This window comes from Sphaerodactylus townsendi, linkage group LG07 (genome assembly GCF_021028975.2).
Source record: "Sphaerodactylus townsendi isolate TG3544 linkage group LG07, MPM_Stown_v2.3, whole genome shotgun sequence".
Lineage (NCBI taxonomy): Eukaryota > Metazoa > Chordata > Lepidosauria > Squamata > Sphaerodactylidae > Sphaerodactylus > Sphaerodactylus townsendi.
In genome coordinates, this window is record NC_059431.1 from 68,812,677 (window position 1) to 68,826,415 (window position 13,739).

Genomic DNA, 13,739 nt, shown 5'->3' on the forward strand with positions numbered 1-13,739 from the left:
AACTTTTGGAACTAGGTGCTGAAAATACAGAATGAAGGCCAACAGGTATGTGGAATGCAGACAGTGCAGCAAAATGAACTTTAATAGTACAAGTGGCCAAACCCATATCTTCTAATTACAACAAATACCAAAAAAATGTCAGGACAGGTTTCAGGCTGCCCTTGGGACTATGTTCAGTGGAGAAAACATGTCCACTTGGAATCATAAGTCTTTCATGTGAAGGGTTTTCGCAATGCTATTAACACCTGCACAAACCCGCCTAAAGCTGGCATTTGACTGGATTAGCCGTGCCATCAGGTGCAAGGAAGGGACATTGTGGCAGAGATCAGACTGTATAATGAAGAGGTTGTCCTCTACTGGAATCACCCTGAGGTATCCTGACCATCGTGGAAAACCAAAACCTCTTTGGCCAATAAGGGGCTATGAGGATTATTGCTGACCACTTTGCTATGGTCTTGTGAAGAAGATGGAAGAGAGGGAAAGCATAATAGAGATGACCCAACCAATGTAGGTGAAAAGCATCTCTTATCCATTCCTGTACTGGAACAGAAGAGGGAGCACTGTGCATTGGCCCTGGTGGCAAATAGGTCTATATGAGGGAATCCCCATTTTTAGAAAATGGTAATTAAATACTGAGAGTTCGTGAGTGAAAGGGACCCGCCTGCTGAGGAAAACTGCAGTGGTGTTGGTCTTCCCAATCACATGGATGGCAGCCAGGGAAACGTTGTGTGGCCCATTGCCATAATCAGGAGGTCCTGGCACAGATGGACCTGGAACAGTACTGCCTCCTTTGCTGATGTAACACTTGGCAGCTGAGCTGTCCCCAGTGATGAGAAGATATTTTCCTGTGACTGTAGCTGAAGAGATCTAAGAGCATACCTGACCACTTGGATCTCTAAAAGATTTATATGCATCCTAAACTCGCTTTCCATCCAATGACCTCTAACTCACAGAGACTTACAGGAAGCCCCCAACCTGTTAAAAGGCATCTGTGTAAACAGTGAGGTCATGAGGAAATGTACCTAAGTGAACAGCCTTAAACAAGTTGCCTGGAGACACCCACCAAAGTAGGGAGTTAAGAACAGCTCTTGGTATTGAGAGGTTACGACACTGAGAATCAATATCAGGTAAACATCTTTGAAAACATCTCATATTCAGTCTAGCATGTGGAATAACAAAGGTAGTAGAGGCCATAAATCCTAAAAGTTTTTGAATACAAATGACCTTTTGGAATATGTTACCAACCTCACCCCCCCCCTCCCCATGACTAAAGACTTGAAATGTGCACATGGTAGATAAACCTTTTGTGAGATGGAATCCAATACTGATAAACTCTGTTTTCTGTGTAGTTTGTAAATGGGAATGTTCTGTTTTAATTAACAAACCCAGCATAGATAATGTTTGGGAAGTGAAAGCCAAGCCATGTTCCAGATAAGAAGGACTGACAACCAATCAGTCATCTAGGTAGGGATTCACAGTACAAACATTCAATGTAAAAAAAGTAACTGCAGCTGATACACATTTTCCAAAAGTGTGTGGGGTTATAACCAATCTAAAATGTTACATATTATGTTTATAAACATTAGCCTCATATTGAAACTTTAGGAATTTATTTGGGTTTATAAATGAATATATGGGGGGGGGGGGTTTCCTCCTCTGATGGAGAAACTGGACATAAATCTCCGACGTCATCTTCAGTAGAAGGCATGGGAGTGTGCCCAGATATAACATTGGACCTGGATGTCAAATGCTTTTGGATGGTTGATCTTGGATGACAAGAAGACATGTGAAACAGAGAAAGCATGAGTGCATTCAGGCATAAACATCCCCAAGCAGGATGAATTGGAAGAGGAGGAGGAGGAGGAGGAGGAGGAGGAGGAGGAGGAGGAGGAGGAAGAAGAAGAAGAAGAAGAAGAAGAAGAAGAAGAAGAAGAAGTGGAAGAAGAAGAAGTAGAAAGAAGAAGAAGAAGAAAGGAGAAGAAAGGAGAAGAGGAAGAAGAAGTGGAAGAAGAAGAAGAGGAGGAGGAGGAGGAGGAGGAGGAGGAGGAGGAGGAGGAGGAGGAGTTTAGATTTATATCCCCCCTTTCTCTCCTGTAGGAGACTCAAAGGGGCTTACAATCTCCTTGCCCTTCCCCCCTCACAACAAACACCCTGTGAGGTGGGTGGGGCTGAGAGAGCTCCGAGAAGCTGTGACTAGCCCAAGGTCACCCAGCTGGCATGTGTGGGAGTGTACAGGCTAATCTGAATTCCCCAAATAAGCCTCCACAGCTCAGGCGGCAGAGCTGGGAATCAAACCCGGTTCCTCCAGATTAGATACACGAGCTCTTAACCTCCTACGCCACTGCTGCTCCTGGCAACGATGGTGGAAACCTTGACAAGACAAAGGAGTTACCACTATTGACTATTTCTAAGGCAGCCAGAGGGACTTCAAAAACATCATCTCCTTCAATGAGAAATATCGTCTGCTGAACATAGGGGAAGTTATCCTTGGACAACAGAAAAGTTGCGGACAGGCAGGGACAGCAAAGTCCATGACTGGAGACAATGACTAACAGTGAGGGGAGTAGGAGCACTGATGAGGGATTCCTTGACTCTGACTACAACTATGAAGAGGACTCCAACAAGGAGGAGATTGAAATGGACAACACTGAGGGGATGGACAATATGGAACCGGAGGATCTTGGCATCAAGACAACTCTGGCATTCAATGCTACAAAGTGGCCTTTTTAATAGGAGACACTGAATAAGCCAGTATGGCCACCAAAGCCAAGTCAGAAGATGGCCCGAGAGAACCGTAAAGACTGAAGAGGCTGAAGGTGTATGAGTTCTTTTTGAAGACTTACTAGAGGTAGTATCCACTAATGTGAGAGACTTTTCCCACAAAGCAGCCTTAAGCCTTGAAGTCCATTCATGCCTGACCTTCAGCATGAAAAGGCAACAGAGACAGACACATCTCGGAGACATACGTTTCACCAAGATAGAAGAGTCATTCAACATGTTTACCATTCTGAGCCATCTTAGTTCCAAATTTGAAACTCCTTTTGAATAACGAAATCGGGGATGCGAGTCTTTCCTTAAAACTTTAGCTATTCTTTACTCCAAAGCACAATGCCTCATCAATAGATTGGCCAGCTTCCAAAGCCTGGTGGACTGATTCTTTAAAAATGCATGACCTCGCCCAGCTCCACTTCAAGACAGATCGTTGTTCGATAATAACTTTTATGTGAAAGGAGATGGTAATAGAATTCATTTCTTCATGCAAAATAAGTTGGATTTGCTCTTCTCCACAGCTTGCTTGGAGAAAGTCCAAAATCTAGTGGACCAACATCTTCAGGTGAACAGAGGAAAACAAGTTACGATGTACAGGGTGTGGATCCAGTGCAAAAAACACCAGCCCCTCAGGCTGAGAAGACACCATGAAATGCACTCTCAGGACCGTGGCTGCTTCTTCTGAGGGCTGTCTCACAATTCAGGAGAAATCTCCACAGACTTGGCACAGCAGCAGGACTCCTTAGTGCTGGTATTGCAAGAACAGATTTTGCAGCTGCTGGTCTTAAAATCTTTCCTGGAGTGAAAATTTAAATGGGGAGTGGGCATTTTGGAATGTTTAATCCTGACAATAGAAGAAAAAGATCCTGAGGTAAATTGAAGCACTCATCTGAAGCAAATCTCCATGGTGGAGAAGGGAGAACCAAAGGATGAGAGCTCTCCCAGTCTCCTTTCATGTGACTGTTTGGACAGGAAACCAGCCCACTCTTTGCTCTGGAAGGGAGTGGGGAGAGCACTCCAAGCACTCAAAAGCTTTAAAAAGTCTTCTGGTCAGTTCTCTGCAGCTGGCTTACACCTACTCAATCCCATGTGAGACCACTCTGAAGACATGACAAAGGAATAGTAGACCCTGTTCTTTTTTATGTGATAGTGCTTTGCATCCATGCAAGTAAAATACAAGAATTCCATATACATTATAACATGGTAAATACTAGATTCATAAAATATGTACAGATATTATTTGGTGAAATATTAACTTTGAACACATTACTCATCCAATATTGTTCAACTTGACTCTCACCTACCATGTTAACTGTGGGATGTCCTTCAGTAACAAGTGAAGGAAATCCTGGAAAAGAAAAACAACACAATGCAACTTTTTAAAAAACATTGACGATATGTAACAGATCACTCAGCTGTTCATAGAAAGCAATCAAGTAAATTTGCTGGGGAAATTCCTAGATTTCCAAATAGTGAAGTTACAAAGATATGACAAAAATAAAATGAAATCCTACCTGCTAACTACCAATTCCCAGGTATAAAACAAACCTCTAATTTCCTCTGTTTAGCCTCTTTTCCTAAACTTGTTACAAATAACCATACCAAGACACAAACACTAAATACTAAGATTAAATGCAAACATCATGTATAAATGCATAAAACATTCATGCAAAATATGATGCCTTCATATTTTAATTTACTTTTTATTTTTTTAGGTTTGTATCCAACTGCTCCTCCAAGGAGTTTAATGACATTGCATTCCATCGTTACATAAATAAAAGCAAGGCTTCCCCTGCATTCTCCTTTCCACAACAGCCTCTGTGCATCCCAAAAACCTCTCTACTGAAGATGGAAGAACTCATAATAAAAATATACCTTAGCATAAGAGGCTGTGGTAAAGAACTGGAACTGGCAAAAATCACTACTTTCTACTTTTCTGCTAGAGGAACATGTTTATTCTTCTTATATCACTTTTTTTTGCTATAAAGTCACAACTGACTTATAGTGATCCCATAGTATTTTCAAGGCAAGAGAGAGGTGGTTTGCCATTTTCTGCATCAGTGTCACACCCCTGACACTCCTTAGAGATCTTCCATCCAAATACTTGCTAGGATTGAGGTTGAGAACATGTGACTGGCCCAAGGTCACCCAGTAAGTTTCCAAGGCAGAGTGGGGATTCAGATCTGAATTTCCTAGATCCTAGTGTGACTCTATAACATTGTACAGATTGTGAAATACTGACCATTAGCTAGAAAGAAGTCTGAAAACTAATGTATACCAAATTATAAAATCATTTTAAGAAATTAAAATAGAGAATGAGGGTTTTGGCCTTTTCAGTACTGAAGAATTTATAGTACGAGAAATGGGTGGTTTAAACTAGTGGTGGTGGAAAGTGACATCAAGTTGCAGCTGATCTCTCTCTGTCCCTACACAATTCCTTGCAAACATAAGCAAATTTTTGAATTGCATTGGTATTAGCCATATAATATAATGGTATAATACCATATAATATAATGGTATTATATTTTTCATGAAGCAGATATCAATCCTAATGACATAAAGCAGCTACATTTTCTGTCTGAAAGCTGGATGAAAAATCAAAATTACTGCAAGGAGTGCAACGTAAAAAACTAACAATGAAAAGAAACGCATTGCACTCTGCTGCTTGTCTCTTTATTTAACTGTTACCAAAAGTGCAATCCTAATAATACATTTCTAAAGCTACTACAACCTAAACAAGACTGAACATATATGGTCGTGCACACACATATATACAACAATACACAAACAATGGGAAACAAACAATAATAATAACTGGAGTCTCAGCATTCGCTTCAAATTCTTTGTTTTCTCATCAAGCTGAAAGCATGGACCTCATTCCTCTTAAAGGGAATGTGTCTCAATTAGTCCATTGAGACAGCTCGTCCTACTTCCTATTGTATTTATCTAGTTGTGTTGAGATGCCTCACGTATAAAGTTCTCAATGTTGTAAAGTTCCTACTTATCACTGTTTAGTCACAATAATCTGTCATACCTTTCATAAGGTTTCACATGTAGTACACAAGGATCTATATCATCGTCAGAATGGATCACACATTTATATGCCGTTTTTGTAGTTCTTCATCAGTGCAATCACCCTTGATTAAATTTTTACTTAGCCCAACATGGGTTATAATCCCAACCAGTAAAGTATGAACCCATAAGGCTATTCTGACTTCTAGAAGTGACAGTTAAACAAAGAGACAAGTGGCAGAGTGCAACACGTTTCTTTTAATTGAAAGCTGGATGAAACTGTTTTGTCAATAGTTTTGTCAGATTTCTCCATAATCAAAATATACCACTAGAAAAACTATTAGCAACCTCATGGAGAACCTGAAGATTGGAATATAATCAAAACTGTTTTAAAATTTTAAAAATCCTTAAATGTCACCATAAAATGGAAAAAGTAACATGCAGCTGAAAAACACATTTCTAAATTCCAGAAAAATATTTTTCAATCCTACTAGTCCTGGAAGAATGAAATTGGACCTACACTTACTGTACTTCAATAAATGACAGCCCAATCCAGAACCCTGAATAAATAACAGCCCACCCAAAACTCTAGTGCAGCCAGAGACAGCACTGCCCTGCCATCTCTCAGAGAGCTTCTTGGTGGTCTAGAGACAAAAACAAAAAAACCCTCCCCATCGCTGACAAGCCCGCTATTCTACTCAATGGATTTATGCCACCCAAAAGGGTAGTGCAAGAGTCCCAGGCTCTGAAGTCCTAGAAAGAAAGTCAGGTTGGAAACCAAGACCTCCAGCCAGCCTCTTGAATGCCCCCACTACGATGGCAAACTTGGCAGCCGCTGGAATGCTGATACAGTGCTCTGTGCCACATCTGCCTGTCATGGAGGATCTGCATTGGTCATCCACCAGAATATGCCCCTCCAATGGGGTATGTGCCCCAGGGAGGGCAAATCTGCTGCCTCCAAAACTCCCTTTGCCCCTCCCTTCCTGGATTGGGTTGTAAGTATACTATATCATATCATTTTCTTATTTAGTTACCTATTTTTACACAATTCTGAAATATCACCATATGAATATACTTAATACACTTCCAAACACCATAATTAACTATATTTAAACATTTAAGCTTGTTTTGTTGAAGCAGAAGTTATAAAGCTAAAATTAAAGTGTGCAAACAATTTGATTCTGAATATTCGCTTCATATCATGAAACAAAGAAAAAAACCTTCAACTGCACTAGTGGATCAGCAACGTCTACTCATTTCTACTTATTTATAGTTACCAACACTACATTCATTACAGCAACTTAAATCAAAAGGTGTTATTCAATGAATTCTCTCACAGAAACCAGAATGGATTTTAAAAAATCCTACCCGAAGACTCCAGACTTTCTTGCTACTTCAACAAAAATAAACAAAAACTACTATTAAAACATACCATGCAAGCAGTCAAAATGTGGGGGGGGGGGGGGAGAGAGCAAGCTGATTAATGTTTCACATGTGAAGTCATTTCCTTGCACCTGTGGCTCAGATCTACAAAAAAATACTACAAATGCCACTGGAAACAAGGCTAGTATTCAGACTGCAAGCAATCATTTACACTTTAGATGTTATACACTCTTCTTCATACTTCTCAATGCTGGGAATTATTTTATGGGGTGGAGGAATATTCAGTTTTAAAATCTGTTAATTCTAAGTTTTATATTCACTTAAAGATCCTTATGAAAGGAAATACATAAAAATCTGCATCTGCAGCAGTTTGTTTAGGTGCATGACAATTACACACATAGGTCACATAATCATTAAGTTCTTGAAATTTCTTACCAATAATAATTAACTGTAAGCGTGCAGCAGAAAAATAATCTCTTGTACCATAAAATGGTATACAAATATTCAAAGATCATGCCACAAATCTGCAGCAAGCAAAAAAAAAAAGACTGACGGATCTTCATATCTGATTAAACGAATTTTGACTCAAGAAAGTTTATTCTCTGGAAAATTTTGTTGGTCTTCAAGGTGCATCTGGATGTAAATTTTGTTCTAGTGATAACATTATTAATGAATCAGAAAAAGTGGAGTAGTAGGAGTTTTTTTTTTTCAACCCAACTTCCATTATGGTCAATGAATGGCTTTCCCCCTTAATTTAAATGTACAATGAAAAATATTTTAAAAAATCAAACCTTAAAATAGGTCAAAAATGTGACCAGTCCTTGTTTTTCTATGAGTCTATTTTTCCAGACTTCTCTTTTTATTTATTTACAATCATGACAGTTTTCTCCTTACTAGACCCAAGTGCTTTCCCTCCTATCGGTGATTCTGTTTTTATCTTTGACAGACTCTCCCATACCTTGCTAGCCTGTATTTCCTTCAGTTTTCCTGCTGCCCCAGAATACCTACAGATGAAACTTAAAAATGCAAGCTACTACAAACCAACTGGATGAAGAGGTGCAACCACAAAGAGTTGCTATCTTCCTCATGCTCCCTTTATTTTACTCTGACACATTGCATGACAAGGATAAGGATCCAGGACCGCAGGATCAGATTCAACAGTCACAAATTCCACTAAAGAGAACTTAAAATCTTGAATAAAAATAGTTTTTCTTCCCCTATATCTAAGAATTTTAAAAAAGCAGATCAGTTTTTAAATCTTGATTTGTAAACATTTCCCTCTGGGATAGGAACAAGAATGAAATGTTTCATCTGGTCAGAGAACAGCTGGTTAGTTTATAAACCTACTTTTCACAGCAGGCACAAGGGAAAATGACTGGTAGATTAACAACTCCATTGTAATATGAACTTATGATGGTGACTAATAGCCTAATGAGCAAAGATCCTCCAACATTTTGAAATATTTATGCAATCTGCAAACAAACTGATTCCATGTCAGGCTAACAGATTTAACTGAAACAAACTGAACTCTTCTACTCTGTCCAGAATTTTCATGCAACTGAAATATTGCATTTTTTGTGGCTTGCTTTTCAACCATTTACTACTTGCTATGCTTTTCTAATACTACAATCCAAACCAAGCTTAGAAAGAAGTAAACCCTACTGGACTCGGCAAAATTTACACATTATATAATATGCAAGAACATTTCACCATCACAAATTTTGTTACTCGTAGCTGAGAACAATCCTCTCATAACATATGTCAGTATGAGAGGTAATGACATTGAGCACAATGGGCTGTTTGTGCGAGGAGTCAGGGAGAGTCCTGGGTATCACCAGGTCCTCCTCCACTTTGCTCTCATCCCCACCACCTTCATTCAGTGATCAAGCACTGCATGACTACTCACTACACATTTAATGACAATTTAGGAACACCTGGCTGTTTGGGAATCTAGGGTCCTCACTCAACCCCTGGATTCCCAAACAGCAGGTGCTCCTAAATTGGCATTAAATTCATAGTGTGTACTCATGCAGTACTACATGCAGTGATTTCACACAACCTTTGTATGAAAGAGAAAAGAGACGGAGATAGAGGATCAATTTCACCCCCTCGCATTTCCCATCTATCTTATATATAGCTAATAGGCAACTCTGTCCTAATCTAAGGATACTTAAAGCTACAGATGGGGGCCAGGTGAAGATTGAGAGGTGGGGACAGGTGAAGATTAACTTAGGGGACCTTCCAGGTTTGTAGAAAAATATAAGAACTTACCAAAAACGGATTTTTAAAAATATCCTCTCATAAACTCACCTCTCAATGGTTATGCAGACCACTGCTGCTAGCCCTGCCTCTCCTCAACAGCCTCAGGTTCTCAAAATACCAGTTGGTCCTTTGTAGCAGGTGGCTGGAACAGCCACTACTACTACTGATGGGAGGGAAGCAGGCAGCAGGTCAGGACAGCCACTCCTACCATTGCTATGGAGAGGTGGAGGAAATAGCCACTGACAGAAAGAGGGAGAGATGGGAGGGAGCAAAGGTGGGGAGGAATAGGATAACCACTCCTGTGAGTTTCATTCAGGTTCTCACTTGCACTACTCTATCCTTGAAGTTTCAAATAATATTGCTAACCACCAAGTTGAGAACTTTCTATGTAGGCACATAACATCTCTTGTTTATCTTCCTTCCTTTTCCTCCACTTTATTGAATTGTAAAATTGTATTTCTAAAGATTTGTTTTTCTGTTCTACAGGTCTAGCATTGAACAGAGCTCTCAAAGGATATTCACCATGAGAACTTAATAGAACTTCCTTGCTCATAAGTAGTATACCAATAGAACCAGATTTTTCACATCCTTTTTGTAGGCTCCAAGGCTGATTGAAAATGTTGGATCAGATCACTCTCAATTCTATTAACATGGTCAATACTGAATAGTTCAAAAATCCAAATCCAACTCACAGATGGAAATAGCAGGACTAGAAGCAGGTTTCTTTTTGCTTGCCTGTTTTTTTTCTGAAATTACCTAAATATTTGGGATTAGCTTAAATGATTTGTGAAATTCTTAGCAGAAAAAATTCAGTCCAGTTTTATTTTTTGAATGGAAAGGAATGACTTCTGGAAAAGTTAAAGGAGCCAAATACAGGCATATGAAAAGTTTGTCTACTCACAAGACAACAATAGAAGATAAAATATTGATACAGAACATCACATTTTGCAAACAACTGTGTCCTTATATTAGATAACTTTGTCATGAGACACAGACTATCAGGTGGTGCATATTTTTATTTAGATCAAAGAATTGAGATTTTGTGTTTGTATGGGTGTATTTTTAAACAGAATGGTTTTAGTTCTCCTCCTGCTACTGGAATTAAACTTCATAAATAAAACTCAAGTACCTGTGAAAGTATAAGTTGTCCATGAAAGTCCTGCACAAATTTTCTTAAAAATGCAAAATATACAGCTTCTCCAGCCTTTCCCACAAAAGATCGCAGAAGGAAATAACCCTGGAAGAAGCCACCAAGATCAATAAGATGTCAGTTACATTGTATACTAATTTATAGTACTAAGAACATCAACTTTAGCATTCATTTCTCACCTTCAAGTAGTGAACCTGCAGGAATGTCTTTTCAGCATTAAGGCCATGTTTGATTACAGATGCTCCTGACTCACTCACTTTGCCAGTGTTCTCTCTGTGGGGCCTGTAAGGGCATATTAAAAAACTGGGTTAACAAACACACTGACAATTTTCCAAATCTCATTATCAAAACACCTGATTACTTCCCAGATTTGTCAGATATTTATAAGTTCAGGCACTGTGTAACAGTATCCTCTAATACTAGGTTCCATATGTTGGAAGTGGTTTGACGGCTCTTAACGTACACTGATACTTGATTCAGGTAACTTAGTTCATGAGAAGAGAACAGAAAAGCATTTTCCCTAATGTAACTGTAGATATTACTGCACAGCAGCTGAAGTTGAGTTAGAAGCCACGTCTAAGCTGGTGTGAAGCCTCTTAACTTGTTTCCCAGACATGACATCATATTACATGGCATTCTGCTAAGACATGCTACATAGGCAGGAGAGTCATGTCGCGCACAAAGGGAAATGAGATGAGACCGAGAGACTCTAGGTGGAGGGAAATGGAAAGAAAGGATATTGAATTCATCACATCCAGCTACATATTTGGGCTGTTTTTCACCTGAGAGGGGTTTAGCAGCTCACCTGCAAGGATGAAGAGGCTCTTTTATCTATGCATCTAAATGATGAAAACAGATTTAAGATTTCCTTCTTTTCCTTTTGTTTGCAATTTCCTTGATATTAGAGGCAAAAAGGCCAGAATTTTGGAAATCAAAAGCCTGATATACTCAGCCTTTAGGATTCTCACCCAAGCAATATTCACAACAAATCCAAGCTATGTGAATTTTTCATCAACAGATCCAGTTATAAAATCCCTGCCAGTAGTCAGAAGTTTTTTGGTTTAAATCACAGATGGAAAAATAACCATAGATTATGTAACTTTACTCTCTTGCTACTCAAGAGGAATCTTTCCACAGAGATATTAGTTAAAGGAGGGTTCACACCAATTATTTTCTTAGCATATGTGGAGACTGTATAAATTAACATTTGACCTCAGATATTTGTGAAGAAATTGTCCATTTTGCTATGTGAATGTGGAATCTGCACTCTGTGAATGCTCAGAAGCTAAACTCAAACTATCTGGTCTGGTCAAAAGATAAAAGTAACATTGTCCCCCTTTATCCCTTTTAAATAGCAATCTTCAGAGGTGAGAAGGAGAGTAATTTCTAATAATTGCAGTTCAGAAAGACAAAGGGGACTTTAGGCAAATATATCCAAACAGCACATAAGCCATAGAGACTGCTACAGTCTGATGTTACTGTGACGTACTGGTTAATTTTTAAGTGTAGTTCCGACAGAGAAAAGGAATGTAATGAGTTAACCAGACCTCTACCTGATTGGCTGTTGCTGCAGCTGTCTATAAAGGTCAGAGGGTGTGTGTTTGTGGGGGAGAAAGAAAGAGAGAGGCAGAGATCTGAGAGAGACCTTTGCTTCACAAGAGGCTACATAGCCAGTTGTAGTGAAGGACTACCTGAGTCTAAGTCCAAAGAGAAACATCATCACAGGAACAATACTTAAAACACATGGAGGGCTTGGTTATAGGTCTCTGGAGAGAAAGCACCAAGATATGGGACCGTGGAGTCTCTTGGAGGCTGTGATTTAATTGGCAGCGTCAGGAGAGGGATCCAGGGGTGATACCCCAGAGCCTGCTCTGTGAAGCCCAATGTGCCTCTCTTTAGTGGAAGGAGCCTACTCCTTCCACTATTTAACTATTTGTCTAGATCTGTGAAAAGAAGGTTTTCCCTGAGAAAGTAGTTTAGTGAAGGAAGTTTTTATTAAAACTAAGTCAAAGTTCTGTCTGTAACAACTAAGGTGTTTAACTAAGAACTACCTGTAACAACGAAAAGATTTATCAAAGTATTCCTGCCTAAGAAAACGAAAAGCTTAGCTATCTCTGCATCTTATATTCTTATAAATCTGTAAATAAACATTCCATCTATTAGCTTGTTAATAAGCCACACGGAGTCTTTTAAGAGTGCCCAATTCAGACTGTCAAGAGCAATGAGTTTTTGGAGGAAAAAGTAAAATCCCCTCAGAGCTATCAGTATTCCCTCAGAATGGCAGCAAGAATAAGCCTGACAGGATCTCCTGAAGAGGTTTAGGTGTGTGCCTGCTTGCTCTTCACTCTAGGTTGCCTTTTTACAATGATGGCTTGGGGTGGCAATCTTCTCCCTATTACGTAAATTTGGTAATGTCCCCCTAACAGTAGAGAGGTCTGTGAGCCTCAAGGTGGGGAACAGCCTCTTATCCTCAAGAATGAGAACACATCCATTTTGGGATACTATCTGAAAGCAATACACATAGATCCAGAAAATAGTCAAAAACTATGGTCAGAAAGGGAGGAAGTCTTACAAGACAGTAGAGAACAGGTAATAAAATATGAACAGAACACAAACTGAAATTTAGAAACTTAAAAGTGTATCCAGCCTACTCATTACTTACCATCCTGAGGGAATAAATATAGATCAAGAGAAAGAAGGTTGTAGTTAAACTCTAATTGTTTTATGAAATTGGAGTGATTTGGTTTTTGCAACCACGGAAAAGCCTAAACTTGGCCAACTTTTACAAATTACTTTGGAAAGGCTGGAAGACCCCACTTAGCTGGGGAGATCTTTAACACGGGAGTTTTTCTCTGTCATTGTCTGAAGAAAGGAGGGAGAGTCTGAAATTGAAGAGACTGTCTGATTACAGGTCACAAGGCAAGTCACCTGTTGATAGCATTTTGCTAGAAGCAGAAAATACAGGAATGGTGTAATGCAGTTTAATTAGGGTCTAAAAACTTGAGGATTTGGGTGGTTGAGAAAATTAAAAATTTCCCCATAGAGCAAACTAAATGCCTTGGGGCCCATTTTACTGCAGAAATACTGCAAGGTAATTCCACTTCCAGACATGATGTCCGAAATTGAATTCTGGGAGAAGTTATTCACAGTTGCTTCAATTACC

At 39.3% G+C, this 13,739-nt stretch overlaps 1 protein-coding gene across 10 annotated transcripts in view; it reads right to left on the bottom strand.

Moving 5' to 3' along the window:
* The window catches only part of LOC125436451 (aminopeptidase O (putative)), a 235,445-nt gene that overhangs the window by 140,405 nt on the left and 81,301 nt on the right, over positions 1 to 13,739 (bottom strand). For all 10 annotated transcript variants that reach the window (XR_007245061.1, XM_048503443.1, XM_048503441.1 and 7 more), the window contains exons 8-10: positions 10,756 to 10,858; positions 10,556 to 10,663; positions 4,074 to 4,117 (exon numbers count right to left, since the gene is read on the bottom strand). Coding sequence is in view for 9 of the 10 variants with exons in the window: in XM_048503443.1 (XP_048359400.1) it covers positions 4,074 to 4,117; positions 10,556 to 10,663; positions 10,756 to 10,858 (255 nt within the window). In the remaining variant the exon portion in view is untranslated. The remainder of the gene's footprint in view (positions 1 to 4,073; positions 4,118 to 10,555; positions 10,664 to 10,755; positions 10,859 to 13,739) is intronic.